We start from the raw sequence: 19,357 nt of genomic DNA on the forward strand, positions 1-19,357 counted from the left end.
AGTAGATTATATTTTGTATTAATGTAAAGTTTAAAAACCAAAAACTTGAGAGTACTAACTGCAGTCAGATTTGAGTGTTGTTATTCCTCTGTGTCCGCTCTCAATCACTAAATAAGTCCAGTTTGCTCAGCAGCCACATTGATCTCTCTGAATGCATCAAGATGCCACTGAGTCTCTGAGCCGCCTTCTGTAAAATGCTGAAGCAACACTACTCTCCATTGGGGGTTCAGTAAAATAATCTTCCCTGCTCCTTTTTAACCACTCTGCCCATGTTCTCACCAGGAGAACACTATCTGAGCATGACTGAGGCTTGCCGAGCCGCTGCAGAGGCTGCCTGCCTGCCTGCCCGCTTGAATAATTTAATATTTACAATCAATTTGGTTCCACTCGGGGCAAAAAAAAAGGCTGCTGTTAGGTGCTTGACAGGCCAAAGGCTGCAGTCTTACTTGTTGGGATGACTCAGACAAACAGATGACTGAAGACTAGTTAGTTGTTTATTATTGTGTCTTCGTTTGAAGCTCAGTTTCTTTTTCTATTAAAGGATAGTTTAAACCTTTTGTAGTGGGGCTGTATAAGGTACTGATCCATAGTCAGTGTGTTACATAGAGTAGATGTCAGTCAGCACACTCCTAGTTTGGAGAAGCAGGCTGGAGTCCAACACAGAAGGTGAACAATTTACTACTTTGGAGGGGGCAGCAACAAAACCTATGTTAGACACCTAAATTTTTTTATATCAGTTCAAGTGTGTGCTATATTTAGAATATTTTCATTGTTTTACCTCAATGTCATAAAGGGGTTTCTGAAGGGGAAATTAAGCTGTTATTTTCCTGTATTCAAACCCAGACAACCCTGACTTTGGCATTTAAATGGGTTAGTTCGGATTTATAAAAGTCTCACAGTAACACAAAATAACTAACTGATCGAGCCAGCGGTAGACCAGTAGATCAGATAAGAACATAGATGGGAAACTAAAGCCGTGAATGTCTTCCCGGTCAAAAATATAATCATAATAATGCCAATTTTTTAGTACTGTAGCGACTTAAATAGCTTTTGCTGTGCTCCATCCACAGCAGTACATTACTTAGCTTTTGTGTCGTAACTTCTGCCTGCTTCTCCAAACTGGTGGCATGCTGATTGACATTTACTGTATGTAATACACTGACTTTGAATAAGTACCTCATACACTTCAGAGAGTCAAGAGTATCCCTTTAAAGAGAATAAAACATGTCTTCCAGTGTGAGAGAGATTGCAGCATTAGAACAAGTATAAATGTATAGACTGCAAACATTAAAGCATACTAAAAGTGGTAAAGATCAAACACAGCACCCAGTCAAAAAAGAACAAAACATCTTGTGCAGTAAAAGAATTACTAACTGTGGTAATTGAGTTAAATAAGACTGTGTCTGAGTTTTATATTAATTTATTAATGCTGAATCTTTTATCGCCTCCCTTTCTGTCGTGACTCATTTCCTCAGGATCTCTTCTCCATCAGCGCCTATGTCTACGCCCAGAAGCCTCAGCTGGACATCCACAGTTTCGAGGGGAACTTCACAAGGGTACAGTAACTCGTTGACATATTTATAACCTGTTAAACACACGCAGAGTTTTTCTTTACAAACTGGATTGACATAGAAGATGTGTATCACTGCAGTGTGTTGACAAGCAGCAACAATGACATCTTGTGTGTCCATCCGGGCCTGTTGTTATCTCCAGCAGGCGTACCTCTTACATCACAGGCAGGTTCTCGCAGCTCCAGCTCCATCCATCCCATCTTGCTTGTTGCTCAGTGATTTTTTTTTTTCCCTTTTTTTTTTTTTTTTTTTTTTTTATTAATAGCAGATTAGTGCAGCCCCCACAGAGAGGAGAGCTCCAGTACAAAGGGAGGCTTTGTGGCCCGTCTTCACTCTTGGCCACACACCAGGCTTAGTGAGCGAGCACTTCCTCCGCTCATTCATCCTCCGCGGCCTTCCTTTGCATAGCGTGTGCTTTTAGTCTGAGCAGGATGGGAAAAAAATGGGTTCCCACAGATCCGCAGCAAATGAACTTACCTATTTATTCTTTTTTCCTTTTTTTTTTTTTCTCCTCGAGACGGATATGGTGGCTTTGTTTCTGTGGTCTTTATTGAGATCCTCTGCAGTTATGAACACCGTAGTATGATGCCAATGTCAGAGCGGTCAAGCACTCTGCAACCTGCCATTTATTTTTCATGCACCTCTTCCCATGTTTGAGTGGTTTGACAGGATGTGGGTGCTTAGGTATCATAATTATCATATCAGGCAGGCAATTTGAGCCGAAACTGGAGCCTTGACTCTGCACTCCTGACTCAAGCCATTTTCAGCTTTCGTCTTTATTTAAGAGTGAGGGGTAAAACAGGGGGAGGGGGGGAGCGTGAAACAAGAGGCTCTCCAGGGGCTTATTTATCACTGAAATCTCATCTACGTGCACTCTCTATACTGTTTTTAAAAGGAGCCTCTATCGCCATGCCAAATCTAGTAGTATTGATAAAGGGACCACTGTATTGCTACAGTCTGCACAACTGTGTCAGGTGCTTGTGAAAATTAATGGCACAGCAGAGCCCGGCCATTCCGGTCAGGCTGTATGCTTAACTGAGGTTGTTTTCCTCATGTCTGTACAGCTGAAATTTTTATTTTCAGGGGAAATTTGTTAGCCTTGACACAGTGTTTTCCCCAAACAGAGAATAAAAAGAACTGTGAAATTGTACTATTTTTGTGGTAATTCTGGTTTTCAAATAGGATTTAAAACTACCAAAACTACCACAACAGTGTTGACTCTATCTGTCCTCCAATAAAACACATAAAACTGGTTAGTTGTACTACAAATGTTAGTCAGTGAGCCATTGTCAAATTGTTTTTAGACATCATGACAAATACTGTAAAACAGGTCCATCACTAAAAACAAATGTTCTTGAATGTGACCTAAGAAATCACCCTACACACTACTTTACAATATTTACTTGATGTAAATCAGTTTAAGCTTTAATTTTCTTTATTATTTCTTTATTTTAGTATTTATTGCTTAAACACATAAATGAACTATCTGCAGGCAAAATTCATGGCTCACGCACACACTGAACAGAACTGATTAGAGGTTGCTAATTGCAGAAATAAATTTACACAGTTAAGGTATTTCTTTCAAGTAGGTGTTTTCTCTCTTTTGACTTCCTTGTTTACCCACTAAAGTGTTTTAATAAGGGACATTTACGAGTTAAATTCTAATTAACACCGTCACTTTCAACCAAACCTGTGACATTTATTTTCTAATTATATTTGGGTGTTCTACTAAAGGATGTGCAAACAAATTTGACATTCGTTATTAACCGTTATTGAACTACAATGCCTGTATTCATTGGCTGTAGTGTTAGTTAGACAGTTACATGGAGACACCATGCCGACATGGTACTACTGTCAAAAATATTGTTTTATCCCTACTTATCAATTCTGAATATTTATAACAGTTTCAAGACTCACAGTCATGGTTTGGCCTTGTTATGTTCATCTTTTAATAACAGATTTAAATATTTCTGGTTCAGGACGTCAACCGCACCAACATTGGTAATCGCTCATTATCTTTATGGAAAACCATTTCAAAGGCCTTAGTTTTGGGAAAGGTTAAAACAGCTATAAGATGAAAATATTAACATGCCAGCAGTCAGCAAATGAGAAATGCAGGCAGTCAACGGCACGTTAAAGGTTAAAAGGTTAAATTGTATGCCTTTCAGTTTCAAATTCCCCTGTGTTATTGATTGGGAATGGTATTAATATCTCTGTTTTTCAAGATATTGTATGAAAGTTAGAAATTCCACCATCATGACAACACAACAGCATAGATTCAATATAAAGATAATGTTTGAAACATAGCAGCTCTTCTTTACTATGTACCATACTGCCAATTAACAGGCTCACATACATATACACAAATTGTAAAGCAGTATTTCGTTTTATTTCTCCTGTAGGAAGACACAGATCCACAGATCCACGAGAGTCTGTCTATTGAAAACACTCTGTGGGCCAGCACAGTCGTTGCATCTGGTAAGTGAATGACAACTTTTATTTCAAGTCCGTTTTTATCTTGAAATGAGAAATAAGATTTTTCCAGATGATGCCTTGCAGCCACAGTGTGTTGGTTCTCAGTAACATTGACTGTTGATATAGAGTTTTATGTACAGTCTGCTGCCTGTTGAATCTCCATGTTTGTCAGGAAGCAATTTTAAAACCTTGACATTACATTGAAAAATACTGTATATCTGCACCAAAAAGGTACATTACCTTCAACCAGTTCTGCCCTACATAGGCTAATCCGGGTTACTACAATTTTGGTCAGAGAAAATAGGGTGTACAAGTTGCAGTAACAACACAATCCAACCCAAACACCCAAGGCAAACCACAGTAAATGTAGTCGCTGCACTCTGTCTTGGGTTCCCTGAGGTTTGAGATTCTTTCAGGCCAAGAAAACTTGCAGTATGCGTATTACCTAATGTTGAACTTGAGAATGAGGATGATGCCAAAGTCGAAATAATTAATGACCATAGCAAGATCAGTGAGGTCAAACTTGATAGTTACAACAAAATGATACTTGAGGGTTACTTAAAAAAAGTTAGTGAAACAAATACGTATAGAATTTTGTAAGACATAACAATTTCCCTAATACTGAAAAAGATAAGACGCTAAAATTGTAGTTACTGCCATTTGTTGTTGCATTAACTATATAGCTGTTAAAGGTAATACAAAGGCAGTGTACAGGAACTACAGTTTTAGTGCATTTTTGTGGTCATAAGTCAAATCACTGGTCATGGTTTTTAGGCTTAAAATGTGCTTTTACAAATACCTTTTTAATTACTGTATTACCACTTTTCTACATATAAAGCATTTGACTGGATGGTTAAAAAACCTAAAAGCCACTTTTCTCAGTTTTAGTGTTGCCATGGTTACTGCAGTAAACTTTTGTGGGGCAGTGTTTTTATAAGCAATTTTAACTTACACATTAAAATCTTAAAACAGTATCACAAAACATTTTATGTACTTGAGTGAAAATGTTGGTACATCGAACACCTTGACTTCACGGTACCCTACTCTGCTTCATGTCATTCTGGGACTCACCATTACATTCAACTACTCCACCAAAAAAGACATAAAATGAGTCTGGGTGCTGGGAGTGTATGTAACCTCAACGACCCTGTTTCAAGTCCAGACAGAGGCCCTTGTTGAATTTCACCCCCCCTTCCACCCACTATAGTGGCACACAGCAGGGAAACGTGGATCAGAAGAGACACATTTATATTCACATAAAAATTGTTGATGACAGTGATTCAGTTTTTCTGAGGTTTTAGACATTTGCTTTATACTTCTCTGACATTTTAATAGAACCAAAACTAGTCACCAGTTCTAACCCCTGCTCATCATTGTAGTTAATGATTTAAACTCCCCATGAAATGAAAGTTGGAGGGCCTTTAGCTTCTGTAGTGTGACATATTTCCCATTGAAACTAAATATTTGAGCAGTGCACAGTTATAAGAGAGATTTAAATCAAATCCTTTGCATTTGGTTGGACTGCTAAAAAGTGGGCAGGCTTAGAGTTTAGTGCAATACAGCGCTATAGTGGAGTCGCAGCTGATTGACTGTTTTCTCCATACTCACCTTCCTCGCCCTGAGATCAGAACGAAGACAAGGGAGAGATGAATTCATTAGAGCTCCACCATGTTGTTTTGGACTTGAAAACAAAGGTTTTGCCTGATGATATCCAAGCACACATTTCTCTCCACATTGCTGTGTTAGCTAGCCGCCCAAAGTCTCATTGATTGGATGAATTTTAGAAAACGTCCCTGAGTGCAGGATGAGTCATCAAACATGTGAAATCATTTCGGCTGGATTTACAGGAAGAGAAAAGACAGAGGATGTAATGTAAATATATTTTCATGCTGATTTTCTGAGATATAGGTGGTATATAACAAGATAAATGATCAATTAAGACAGGGACACAGGATTAAAACTGGGAAAATGTATTTTTTCATTTCATGGGGAATTTAAGTGATTCTGTCTAAGTTGTGTTACACAAAGGATTTGTGGCATTAAACCTTGAAGGCATTTGATTTGATTCTGCAGTGTGCTTGTTTGAAGAACTATGAGAATACCCGCAGTTGAGGTAATCCTCCCTTGCTCCAACTTAGCGATTCCCCACAGAAACGGTTGTGTCAGTTGAGAGTGTTTGCGGCGCTCCCAGCGATGGCCACACCATTGATTTGCGGTGTTGCTCTCCCCTCTGGCCTGACCTTGACCAGAAGAACAAACACACACACACACTCTCGCACAAAAAAGCCTGACTTAGACCCCTTACATCATCTCGGCTTGGGAATGTCATTCTCCCTCACAAGGCTCTCCTTGACAGGCACTACATTGCCTCTACAGTGGCATTCTGGGCACTTGAACTGGCCCGGATCACCATGTATTCACTCTCTCATAGGCCCCAGTCCAGCTGTGACAAGAGAATTAGTTGTTCGCATATTCAAATTGAAGCCCCTGTGCATGCTGAGCCTCAAACCATTTGTCACATCCCTCAATATTTCTGAAGTTAGAAGTCAACGAGAGCAATTCATCACCTTTCTCCACAGGTCCTGCAGCTCTCTGTCTCTTTTCTCTTCCTCTCCCTGCCTGCACTTCACTTTCCACATTTTGTTTTCTGCCCATTTTTAACTTTCTTGCCATTTTTATGGTTTGGGGATTTCAGGGCTGTATTTAGGTTTATTATTGCCTTTGCTCACCCATTAAGCTCATTTAATATTAATGACTCATTAATCCTTTGTAATAAGGCCACCGTAATGAATTGGCAAATAAAGATGGCAGTGTATTGATCAGGTTTTATGAGCTTCCATAGGGTGGCTGAAGGCCCTGAGAGTCTAAGCGTATTAAACTCCTGTCTGTTGGCCTGAGTGGCAATGAGACAAAACTGCCTCAGCTCAGCCTTATTGTGTTTCCTCTCATGCTGTTCATCTTACTTGACCAAGACGAGTGTGTGCATGTATGTTTGTGTGTGTATGTGTGTGGTGTGGGAGATGGTGGGGGTGGGGTGCAGTTAATGAGCAGCATTACTTTCCTTGTCTCTCTCCTTGGCAGGCACAGTGATAGGGGTGGTGATCTACACAGGCAAAGAGACCAGAAGCGTACTGAACACGTCCTACGCCAAGAACAAGGTGAATACTTTTTTTAGTTTTTTTAGTATTTGTGCAGGGAAGACGGCAAGTCCTGTGATTTGTTTGACAGTTTTGGGACATAGATGCTTTAATTGTAATAGTATTTTCCCCTTTTTTTAAAATAACAAATGATGTAATAAGTAGTTTGGTGTATACAATGTCAGAAAGTTGCAGAAAAAGCCCACGACAATTCACTAAATCCCAAGATGACGTGCAAATGTATTTTTTCTTCAACAGTCTAAAAATCCAATTATATTCTATTTACTATCACCTTAGACAAAGGAAATCACCAAATTATATAGTTTAGAGCTGGTACAAGGTATTTTTTGTATATATACACACATTAATTGATAAGTGGTGTTGATAATTTCAAATCCCCTAATCATTTTGGCTTTATGTAAAAAGGACCTATTATGCTCATTTTCAGTTTCATACTTGTATTTAAGGTCTCTACTAGAACATGTTTACATGCTTTAATGGTTAAAAACTGTTTATTTTCCTCAATCTGTCTGTGCTTGAACAACTGTATTCACCCTCGGTCTAAAACACTCCGTGGAGCACCTGTCTCTTTAAGCCCCCTGTCCCGAAAAAGCCCAGTCTGCTTTGATTGGTCAGCGTTTCCAAGTCTTCTGTACCTTGGCGTCTCTGCATTGTCATTGCAACCAGGGAATGACTGTAATGTAGGATAACAGCACTTTTTAGCGTGAAAATTCACCAATTAAAGCATCTAAACACGACGGGGCATGTTCCAGCAGGAATATGATACATAGAGGAATTGACAACATCACCAACCAAGGTTACATGTTTCCCTGACGTTAGCATGTAGCTATGTGTACGTTAGCTGTGTACTTGCAGCCAGGGAATGACTGTAATGTGGGTAGCAGCACTTTAAACCATTAAAAAGCATCATCAATAAAAGTTTCTAAACACAACCAAACACATTCAGCAGCAATCTGCATTTACAATGTAGTTTGAATGCTTCTCTGATGTTAGCATGTGGCTACATGTAGCAGTGTATGCTACGTAATGTTAACACTTGCAGTAGTGTGCCTGAAGCAGAAGACCATATAAAGAATATATAAATATGTAATATAAAATGTGGTAATCATAACTAAGTCACTAAATTACATTGCTGACAACACTAAAATACACTTACTGATTTTGGGGAAGAGATTGATTAAAAATGTTAATGAGTATATCTTGGTTTTATATTCCGGCATGCCTGAGACATTCAGGTATTTTCCAGGCATTTCCCCAAAGCTTTAAGAAACTCAAAAATATAAAGATCCTGCCAGGTGATGCCAGTAAAAACATAAACAGTTTATAAAAGCTGCAGAGGGTGAAATGCCTCACACAAAGTAACATCTGTTCCAAGTTCCCCTCTTGCCATTGTTTTTTCCCCTGCCTCTAATCATTAATCAATCACTATGGCGAGGTGGTTTTTTAACCTTGACTTTCTAGATAAAGTTGGACCTGTCAATGTGAAAGGTCAGCGCCAGTTGCTAATTAACCAAAAGGGAAATTAACTAACCGAGGATTTAAATGACATTTTCAGCAGAAAGTTAATCCCACAGAATCCCCATCGAGTGTTTTGTCCCCAGATTGAGGAGATTAATGAAAATCTGATTCTAAATATAAGATTTTACCTGGAAGATAGTTGAGCTAGATAGACACGGGTCGACTGATAGAGGCAGGCATCAGTGGGATCTCAAGAGGCGGTGTTTTGGCTACAGCGCATACACCATGCAATGACTTTTACACACAAAGTTATCACCTACAGCAGTTCGCACCACTGAAGCTCTCTGTGGCACAACATAGCCTCTTCCTACTGCAGCACAGTTTTGACACCAGTGTCTTTTATTAAGAACGCTGATGTGGCCGGTCGAACGGCGGGGGCCACTGTTTTGTGTGAGCTCGACAGTTGAGAGGAATTCAATATTTCAAGGAGATGATGTCAGAAGTGCCAATATGGAGACTGGGGATTGGGGGAGAAAGTCGATACAGTGTGGCTAAAGTCACAAGAACGTTTTGGCCTCATATAATCTGTTGTGACACGGGCCAGGACAATGCCGGCACTTGATCAATCTGACAGGACGTCAGACATAGATTCACTCTTTGTCTCAGTATTGTTAGACAGACCTCTGTCTGAGTAAAGAGGCAGAACAATGTCATTTGACAAGAGGCTGCTCTTCAGTAAAGATTCTTCTATTTGAAGTACATATCCAAGTCCCAATACTCTATGTGTGCCTCAAACTGTGCTACTCTGCAAATAATTACACTTAAAGTTGTTTACTAAGATCCCAAGAATCAATTTGAGTTTATTTTCCTGACTTCCTCGATTTGTCGGTGTCACAAGCACCAAACAATGCACTACTTAGTGACTGAAGTCCTGATATTCTTTAGTTTTAACTCGATGAATATTCATGTCCTGGGGCTGCAATTCTTCATCAGATTTCACACACATGCTAAAATACAAGCCACACAGGCAGATCGAATCATTCCTTTCACTTTTAATGGCTTGGAGATGAATGGAGTAAAATATGCACTTTTTTTTATTCATTGATAGCATCTTTAGGTTGAGGTAATTGAGTCCTTTTTCCCCCCTTGACTGAATGAATAATGACTTCATCTGATCCCCGGCAAGGCTTGGAAAATTTAGACTAGCCATTGTTCAAGCAGAAGGGGATCCTTTGCTTTTCAGGCGTGCACTGTGCTCTCTGTCTTAATTTTTCTTCATTTTAATCCACCCAAACCCCCTATTTTTCTCAATAGCTCAACCATGAACCATGTAGTGAGGCAGTGGGGTGGGGAGATACCCACCCGCCCGCTCGCTCCCCTTACCCTTCCCTTCCTCCGCACTCTGCTACTGGGAGTTTAACAGCAACTGATAAATCAGTCACACTGGTCTCCCGGCTCTCCCAGTCCTCAGGGGAATGGGCTTGGTGGGGGTTTCGCTAGTGGAGGAATTTTGCTGCTTTTTATATGTGCTTGCCCCCTCCCCTCCTTTTCAGAGCAGTTCCTTTATTTGAGGGAGGAGAGATGTTATGTTCTGCTGTTTTTGTAAGCGTGGTGCGTCAGAAGAAAGCCCTCTGTGTACAGGGCTTTGCTGTGAGCTCTGCCAGAAAGGGGAAGGGCACTTCTTTATTTGACATCTTTTTCCCACATGCTCCATTGGCTGGGAGATACACTCGAAAAATAAAAGACAACTCTGACCCCTTTTTTGTTGTGTTTTTTCCTTCAGAAAGCCATCTCAATATGGGAACTTTATCTATTTTTGAGCCCTTTAACCTTCCGTTGCATTCAAGGACAATACTTCAGTGTGACAATAATGCAGCTTGTAGATTACCCCAAAATAGTGCCACCAATAAACTTATTTATGTTGTACACATGGTTTGCATGATAAAAGCCTGCAGCTAAGAATGTCTTTCATCGGCTTTGTTTTTTCTCCCTGTGTAGCATATTGTAAGGCTTTAGGAGCAGATGGGAAAGTTCCAAAGGGTCTTCTCTAGTATAAGTTGTCAAAAAACAAATAAGATGTTTACTCTAAAACTCCAGTCTGGACTTAATATTGTGTGATTCCCACTGAAGGAAAACATCACTGTCCTTAAGCAATGGAGTGTAGAGAGGACCAAACCTAATACACACAAGATTATCTTTATAATTATTTCCATGCTCCAACCTGCTTAGAAGATATAGTTACAATAGTGAATCTGTAATATTTGCTGTTTTGACCTCAGACCTCTTATCCCCAAAGGTTGGCTTACTGGACCTAGAGCTGAACCGCCTCACAAAGGCCCTGTTCCTGGCCCAGGTGGTTCTGTCCGTTGTCATGGTGGCGCTTCAGGGGTTTGTGGGTCCTTGGTTCCGCAACCTTTTCCGTTTTGTCGTGCTTTTCTCTTACATCATCCCCATCAGGTACTTTGTGATTCTCTCCATTCTTTGAACTGCTGTTGTTTTGTGTTTGTCATTTTGGGACCACAGCCAAATAAACATGGCTGAACAGTAATATGTTTTTTTCCAAGCAGAACATTTGGTCTCAAAATGGGAAAAATTAATGCATAAATTAAATTTGAAAATCTTGTGTCCCTGCTTTGAAACCCAGGCTGCCCATCTGCTTCTTTTTCAGAAGACATTTTTCAGAACATACCAGATCTTTTAATTCAGTTTCTGTTGCTGTTGTTTTATTGTTATTTGTTCTGTGATAGATTACAGCTTTGTTTTTCCCATGTGTAGTTTGCGTGTAAACCTGGACATGGGAAAGTCAGCCTATGGCTGGATGATCATGAAAGACGAAAACATCCCCGGCACTGTTGTGAGAACCAGCACCATTCCAGAAGAACTGGGCCGGCTAGTCTATCTGCTGACTGATAAGACGGGTGAGTGTCCAAAAGTACTGAAGATTACATTTACAGGAGCTATTTCTGTGTGCCTCCCTCTGCTGATTTTGACAGAATTGTTTATCGTTTTTATAGTTATTTAGTGCACCATTAGATCCATTTTCATATGTGAGTACTCTGATTAATACATGTATTCTCTGATTTTGAAACAGTAACCTTATGTTACATTGTTGTTTCAGGCTGAATTGTGGAGTCATTGGCCCTAACAGTTGTCTGTCATTAGTAGTCAGTTGTCTGCATATTAGAAGTAGGGGAACACTGGTTAAATGTAGAGTATACTGATAGTCTGCATGTAAGCTGTGTAGGGGACAGCCGTAATTTGCAGCTAAAGGAAGTTATCTGGGTAACATTTGGATTCCTTACAACTAAATTATAGTAACAAGTGGATCCACTTCTTCTCCTTCTGTACTTTATATATTTATTTATATATGAATTAATTTAATATTCTCCCAAAAATTCAGAAAATAAATGACTTATTCTGTTATATTTCTGACGGATAGACGTTTAACTGCATGCAGAACCACAGTGCACCAGTCCAAAAAGTCATATTCTGATGAAATGCTTTGGGCCATGTAAACTTTACCTTACTTTATTTTGTGTCCATATAAACAGTTACGTTGGAATCTCTAATTTAGAATAATTTCAATCAGGTTGAAGAAATTGTTGACATAATAGCAGCTAATGCAAGATAAAAAAATAGCTGAGGACAAAAGTTTCAACAAATCTTCTGAATTGGAGTTATTTAAGCCTCATTCAATTTCTCTCATTTTACAATCATGGCCTGATCCTCTAATAACAAATAGCTGCTCTTTACTAATGCTAGACAGTATGCCAGAGTGATAAACTCCTGCTGGGGCCCTAACATGCTTCTTTGTCTTACCACGCTGATCTAGGTAGGAATAGATTAGCTGTAGAGCCTATTTATCCAGGTTGATAGTTAAAGCACATGGAAAGAAGAACAAACAATCAATCCAACAGAATTGGTTAACCCCGTGGCTCTAATGTTTTTGGAAGTTAGATGCCCTCTAATCAGCTTTATGCTCTATCGGCACACATTCTGGCAACCGACATCCATTAAACAAGGCCATTGCCCTCGTTTTCAAAGTTTTTCTTTTTTTCTTTTAGTGTCTGAACATTCACTCAGTCTTTTTGTATGCAGTGTTGTGTCTTGTCTGTTAGTCAGAGAGGACATGCAGTCCATATTGGTAATGAGATTAGGTCAATGAGAAGGCAGTCACACCACCCTGCAGGTCCCATGATGCATTGTAGGCAGTCCTCTGGGAACAAATGCTGTGCTTTCTGTGTGTGTGTGTGTGTGTGTGTGTGTGTGTGTGTGCGCTTTAAGTGGTGGAGTATCTGGACTATGTTTTATTTTTTCTATGAAAGAGAGGTGGTGTGATAAGACACCTGATTTATTTTTACCCCTGACAGTCAGTAAACGGCTGACATTTCTTATATAACTACTTTATCGTATTCTACAAGCTTTGTGTTTACAGAACAGAAGATGCTATGTTTGTTTTTACTTTGATTTTATTTTTTTATTGTCAGAAAGAGCTTCAAGGCAAACAAAAATAGCTGAATTGGGAATTAAGATGTTATTGTATTAGAATTAAAGTGTGGTAGACTGCCTATATACTGTACACATTGAAATTAGCTTACTGCAGATACCATATCATGTGTATGTTGGATGATAAGTAATAAGAAATAGCAGTACAGAGATGCTAACCTAGGCCTCAGTTTATTTGAAAACAGCATCCCTATAATATAGTTTGTCCACCAGATAACACTGACTAAGTTTCTCATTTAGTATGTATCCCATCACAATGCTACATAAAAAAAAGAGGTTCCTCACAATTTTTTTACATTGTGTTTGTGTACAAAACAGTAATAAGATTTTTTTTAAAAACATTGATACCAGTTTCGGCTTAAAAAATCCAGTATAAGTGTGACTATACTTTTGCTTCTGCAATTAGAATTTTTAGGCTTTAATTGCATCTAGCAGTGAGGTTACAAAACAGAAACTTTTCCTGTGTGCCAAGCATGTAAAAGAACTACTTCAGCCAATGTGAAAACACAACTGCCCTATCTAGAGCTAGTGTTTGATTTTTCTTGCTCTGGGCTAGTGTTGAAAAACATGGCGGACTCCATTATAAAAGGCTCGTTCTACGGTAACGAAAACACAATGATTTCTAGTTCAAGAGATTATAAACTAATGAAAACATAGTTATGAATATTATACACCATTTCTGATCTTACATACTGGACCTTTAAGCTCTGATGATAACAGAAATAGCAGCGATCATTGGGTGAAAAACAGTAATGGAGGAGTAGTGTTGTGTCATTTCTTCATTTCTGGTTGGCTTGTAACATCTAAACTGGTCCTCTGAACTGCAGGGACTCTGACACAGAACGAAATGGTCTTCAAGCGGCTGCACCTGGGAACAGTATCTTATGGCACTGACACCATGGATGAGATACAGAGCCACATAATCCAGTCATATGCACAGGTAAGATTTATTACTACCCGTTATTGATTAATCTGTCGAACATGTCCTCACTTAATTGTTATGATAATGAAATGCAAGGGAATAACGAGTAAAAGTCCATTTATATTTCCCAGATGTTAAGATGATGTCTCAAAATGTCCTGTTTTCTCATGACCAATGGTCCAAAATCGAACTGTAAACATTCAGTTTACAATGATGTAGTGTAACATATATGATCCATTGCCAGTTTATTTGGTATACTTTGCTAAAACGAATGCAATAAATCCTACCTACACGAAGGTCATAAGGCTCTGGTTTTGTTAAAATTGTTTTAAAGAGGTGTTAATTCAAATTTATGAGCACTTTATGATGCTGTAGTCCCCGCTGCTGTTGCATTGTGTCATAGCGTAAGGTTTCAGTGCTAATTTGGGAGTGGCACATCCTGCTCCTTTTTGTTCCCTTTAACAATGCAAAGTTTTTAATTCCCATTAAATGATGTTAGATCTACATGATCCCATATGTAACACCAGACAAAACCAACCAAAAGAAAGCAAAATTTGTCACTTCCAATATTAAAATGTGTTTCCAGTTTGGGAGAGGATACACTGAAATATAAATATGTCCACTCCATCCATGTTTTTCCTTCTTATTCCCGCCTCTCCCTGTAGATCAGTTTAATCAATTTTTATATTTAGCTAAGGATATGTTTTCCAGGAAATAAGCCCATATTGTTCATTCATCACTCAGTGTCCCTGAGCGACTCCACATACTGTAAGCAAGTGTTTTCCTCACTGGGTGGCTCAGATCTGGCTGCAGTCTTGACAGAATGATATTGTTTGTTCTCAGCCAGCTCCAAACAGCTGGTCGACACTAAAACCATCTGCCCCACACCCTTATGTGTAATCTCAGCTAATGAAAAATGACTAGTCTTTTTAGAGCTGCGCAGCTGAAGCAGAGCAGAGCAACGATGCCTCAGTCCAGCTGATTTTTACTATGCTGCTTTTTCTTTACTGTCACAGTGACACACTTACAAGACACAAGCATGGTTTTAAAAACTGTTGTCATTTTAAACAATATTGGATCCAGACTAGGGCAGCAACTTACAGTTAATGTCATTTATATAATTTCCTCAACAAATTAATTTACTGTTTGCTCTATAAATCAGAAATACTCATCATACTTTTTAGTTACTATCACATATGACAAAAGAAGCAGCTCCTTTCGTTTAAGAAGCTGGAACCAGCAAATTTGTATTAAGTGATGCAAGTAAGTAATTGACAGTTGCAGATTAATTTTCTGTGAGTAAACTAATTGATGAATTGTTTCAGATCTATTCTACGTGAGGGCATCTTTATTCATCTATCAACTTTCTAGGATATGTTACAGTTGGAATAGGAATCAACTGTAATTTTTGTGATAAAGGTACAACCAAATAGCAACAGTAGCCCCATTTAATCATGCTTTTTGTACACTTTTTCTACATACACATTGTAATGGAAATTCCATAAGAACTATTTAAAAGTTTAACTTCTTGTTATGCCTCTGCACTGGTGACAGCTGTGGCCAGAGACATTATGTTTTTGGGTTTTCCGTCCATCCTATTCTTTATTAATCTTTATTATTCTATTAAAAACTTTAATCTGGCCATTATTTGCTGCCGTAATTCAGGAAAAGAAGAGGAGAATGAATTAATGATGCTATTTTTGGTCGTCCACCTTGAAACTGTGCTGATTGTATGGATCTTCTGTGCTGCTTGTGTGAAGGATCCACTTTTAGGATTGATAGCAACTTAGCAGCAGCATCCATATTTCAAGCATTGTCACTGTCATGATTACATATGAGTCTGGACAGATATGACTGTAAACTGTAACTGCATCTTGACTGGTTCATAGAAACATGCACCTGTGAGACAGTAATTCTAGTTTTATAATAAAACAAGGGTGTTGCGAGTGTTGCTGGACTTGTTGATTATCTAATATTACCAAATCCAGCAAGCATTATTAACCAAACTTGTTGTACACAGATTTGCTGTTGAATAACTGCTGTGCTTTCAGTAGCATCCTCTGCATGTAGCTCAGACACTAAACCTGTCTGACAACATGATCTAATGATCTCTCCATTGATCTTTTAGTCACTCTTGATGAAGGTTGTCATCTTGCATCCCTACTGTACTCCCCATCACCCCTCCTTTCCTGCCTGGCAGGATTGAAGGTTAATAATAAGCCAAAATCAAATGCTTCAATAGAGCGCATCGCACCCGTCAAATGCAGCTGGCACAGCGGGCTGTCTGTCTGCTCGCTAGTCACCACCCAGTTAAACTGATGGCTGATGTCAAAACAACGGAACACATAAAAGGTCGTCAAATCAGATATGACACGATAAAGACGGTGATACACCACTTCCCCTCGCTGTGTCACTTAGCCTGAAAAGAGATGTCAGAGTGAATTGGCTGCGAGTGTTGGATTAGATCTGTCCGCCATGTGCAGGGATCCTGCAGTTAGGAAATAAATTCAGAGTTGTAACAGTTGAAGTACAACTTACAGGTCTGAAAAGATGCAGTTTTTCATCTGATGTGTGTATTATTTGGTAATCATTATTAATCATTAGGCAGCTTATTTCATAAAATTTGGTTTTATAGTAGTTTCTCTGCATAGCTTTCGTAGTAATAGACTATCAAAATCAGTCATGAGCCAACAATTAAAGGTAATTAGATGCTTCCAAATGTTGGTACAAAACCCACATATTCTAGCTTTAATATCATGCTAAAACTACCACTTCAAATGAAAATGATTGAAACATTGCAACATTTGTCTATTTGGGCGATCTAAGGTCAACTATTTTACTACTATTCAGCTACATGTGTCATCCATAGATGTCAGTGAAATGGTATGATTTCAGTAAGTCATTCATTTATTGACTCCATGGTTCACATTATTTATCGTGATATCAGGTGACCTCCCAGCCCTCCACCGGCAGCGCTAGTGGCTCCACTCCATCGCGGAAGACCCAGCCGTCTGGCCCGAAAGTCCGTAAGAGCGTCAGCAGTCGCATCCACGAGGCTGTGAAGGCGATTGCCTTGTGCCACAATGTCACGCCCGTCTACGAATCACATGCCATTGTGAATGGAGAGACGGAGTCTGCCGAAGCTGACCAGGACTTCAGTGATGACAATCGCACCTACCAGGCCTCCAGCCCTGATGAGGTAAGGACGAGATGCAGTGAAGAGTTTTACCACCTCCAGCTTGAATAGAAAAGAAAAATGGACTAACTAAAAAGCGGTGATGTTGGTTTAGACATAGAGGGGGTCGCTAATGATTGAGAGATATTAGACTATCATTGAACTTGCAACTCAAAATTAACGGGTTGAGTGGTGTCCAGTGGGTTTAGTGGGTTTAATGGGTTCACTGCCCTTGTGTTGCACTTAATCAAATCTGTTTTAAAATATTTTTTAGGGCAACATGTAAGTGCATATACATATAGATATACACATAAAGGGGCACGCAATAGCTCATTGGGTAGAGAAGGCATCCCATGTACAAAGGCTTTGTCCACAGCAGCCGTGGGTTCAATTCCAGCCTGTGGCCCGTTGCTGCATGTCATCCCCTCTCTTTCATGGCATTTGTAAAAACCTGTTTGCCATGTGAACAACAGACAACCCAAAACACAAATAACAGCTGCTCGTAATGAAAACAAAAGGAAGAAAACACAGACAAATAGACTGATAGTGAAGTCCAGGCTTTACTGAGCATAAATGTAATGGAAATACAATTGATTTTGAATTGTCAAAGTGAAAGTGAAGTCGCTTTAACAACCGCTAGACAGCTTACACTATGTTTTCAGGGTTTCCATTAGTGATGCAAATGCAAACTGGACCCAAGAGGGTATGTAGTTCTTGGGGGAGCTCCCCAGTGGACAGTGCCTCTCAAGGAGTCCCCACAACTATTTGGTCTGAAAATGCCTACTCTGCGTCTCAACTCAGGAACAGAAGGGGGAAAATTGGGTCAGATACCGAATTAGTGACACTAATCTTGTCCATCTTGAAACTGTTGATTGTTCAGATCTTCTGAGCTGCCAGGAGATGTGTATGAAGCATCCACGTTTTAGAATGTGTAGCTTCTTTGCAAATGGTTTTGCTTTCTAAGGCCCTATTTACACTTATCATTTAAAGTGTCTCATATCTGGATTAAATGCAATTGTGTTTTATACACATTTCTGTTAAGAACAAACAGAGGGGATTATCAGGAGCAAACCCTTTAAGTCCCTCTCCACAGTTTCCTCTCTGTCTTTGTTTTATTGGTGATCCTAAATAACCCTTGTTTGTCATAATCGTCATCTCATGAACCTAAAGTCAGAGGTCATGAACTCCTCGTAGAGGTTAAGCTATTTAATCGTATGTATTTGCTCCCTGAGAATTTACTGCTCCAACTGAAGAAGAATGCAGCGCAAAAACGATCCCCAAAGGCATCCCTATAGGTTCTTTCCTCTGGCTGTCTCTCCATGTAACCTAAGAGTTTGAGCTTTTATTGCTGACGGTGCTACTAAGCCTTTTTATATACAGCCTCTCCTAATCATACTTAAGACTTTATCAATAGAGAAATTGAATGCTGATGGTAATTGAATACTGGGAAGACAGGGCAAGATTTTTGATCAGGAAAAGTTATAGTCAGTATTTATTTAAAGAGATGTTTAATGCATATTGAAGGGTAGTTAATCTTCCCATACACACCCTTTTCAAGACTGTTGGCATGTTTATCACCCATGATGTGAGGCTTTGTAAAGCCTTTGTAAGGCTTGCATACTTTGCGTCAAACCCCCAGTCTAGAAGTCTAGTAATCAAAATGAAGATAAAAAGGTGGCGAAAGATAAATCTCAGTTTTCCATTTTGCCCGTCTGTCCTCCCCCACTGAGTTGATGTATATATTTATTTATATCCCTGCCCACTCTGCTCTATCTCCCCTCTCTCCATTGTCTCACACTGCTTGGATTGATCAATATTTAATTTTCTCCCAGAGACGATGAGAGGTGGAGGTCTGTGATTGTTGGTGGAGCTCTCCCTTCCCCTTCTACTACATTCTTTGTTCTTTCTCTGTCCTTTCATTTCCACCCCTCTCCCTCCTTGTCTCCTCACTCTCATTGACTGCAGCATCAGATCTTGGCCACCGCTCCTCTGTCAGTGATAGTTTGTTTGGCCCTCGCTCTCTGCTCAGCCTCTCTAATGTAATGAGCCATCATTAAGGAGATGAAGTGGGCCGGCCACCAAGGTCAAAACA

At 39.5% G+C, this 19,357-nt stretch overlaps 1 protein-coding gene across 3 annotated transcripts in view; it reads left to right on the top strand.

Moving 5' to 3' along the window:
- Positions 1 to 19,357, top strand: part of atp9b (ATPase phospholipid transporting 9B) — a 56,594-nt gene that overhangs the window by 21,153 nt on the left and 16,084 nt on the right. For all 3 annotated transcript variants that reach the window (XM_033637100.2, XM_033637101.2, XM_033637102.2), the window contains 7 exons: positions 1,476 to 1,556; positions 3,974 to 4,049; positions 7,128 to 7,204; positions 10,959 to 11,119; positions 11,438 to 11,580; positions 13,996 to 14,108; positions 17,038 to 17,289. In XM_033637100.2, the coding sequence (XP_033492991.2) occupies positions 1,476 to 1,556; positions 3,974 to 4,049; positions 7,128 to 7,204; positions 10,959 to 11,119; positions 11,438 to 11,580; positions 13,996 to 14,108; positions 17,038 to 17,289 (903 nt within the window). The remainder of the gene's footprint in view (positions 1 to 1,475; positions 1,557 to 3,973; positions 4,050 to 7,127; positions 7,205 to 10,958; positions 11,120 to 11,437; positions 11,581 to 13,995; positions 14,109 to 17,037; positions 17,290 to 19,357) is intronic.

Source organism: Epinephelus lanceolatus, chromosome 16, assembly GCF_041903045.1.
Source record: "Epinephelus lanceolatus isolate andai-2023 chromosome 16, ASM4190304v1, whole genome shotgun sequence".
Lineage (NCBI taxonomy): Eukaryota > Metazoa > Chordata > Actinopteri > Perciformes > Serranidae > Epinephelus > Epinephelus lanceolatus.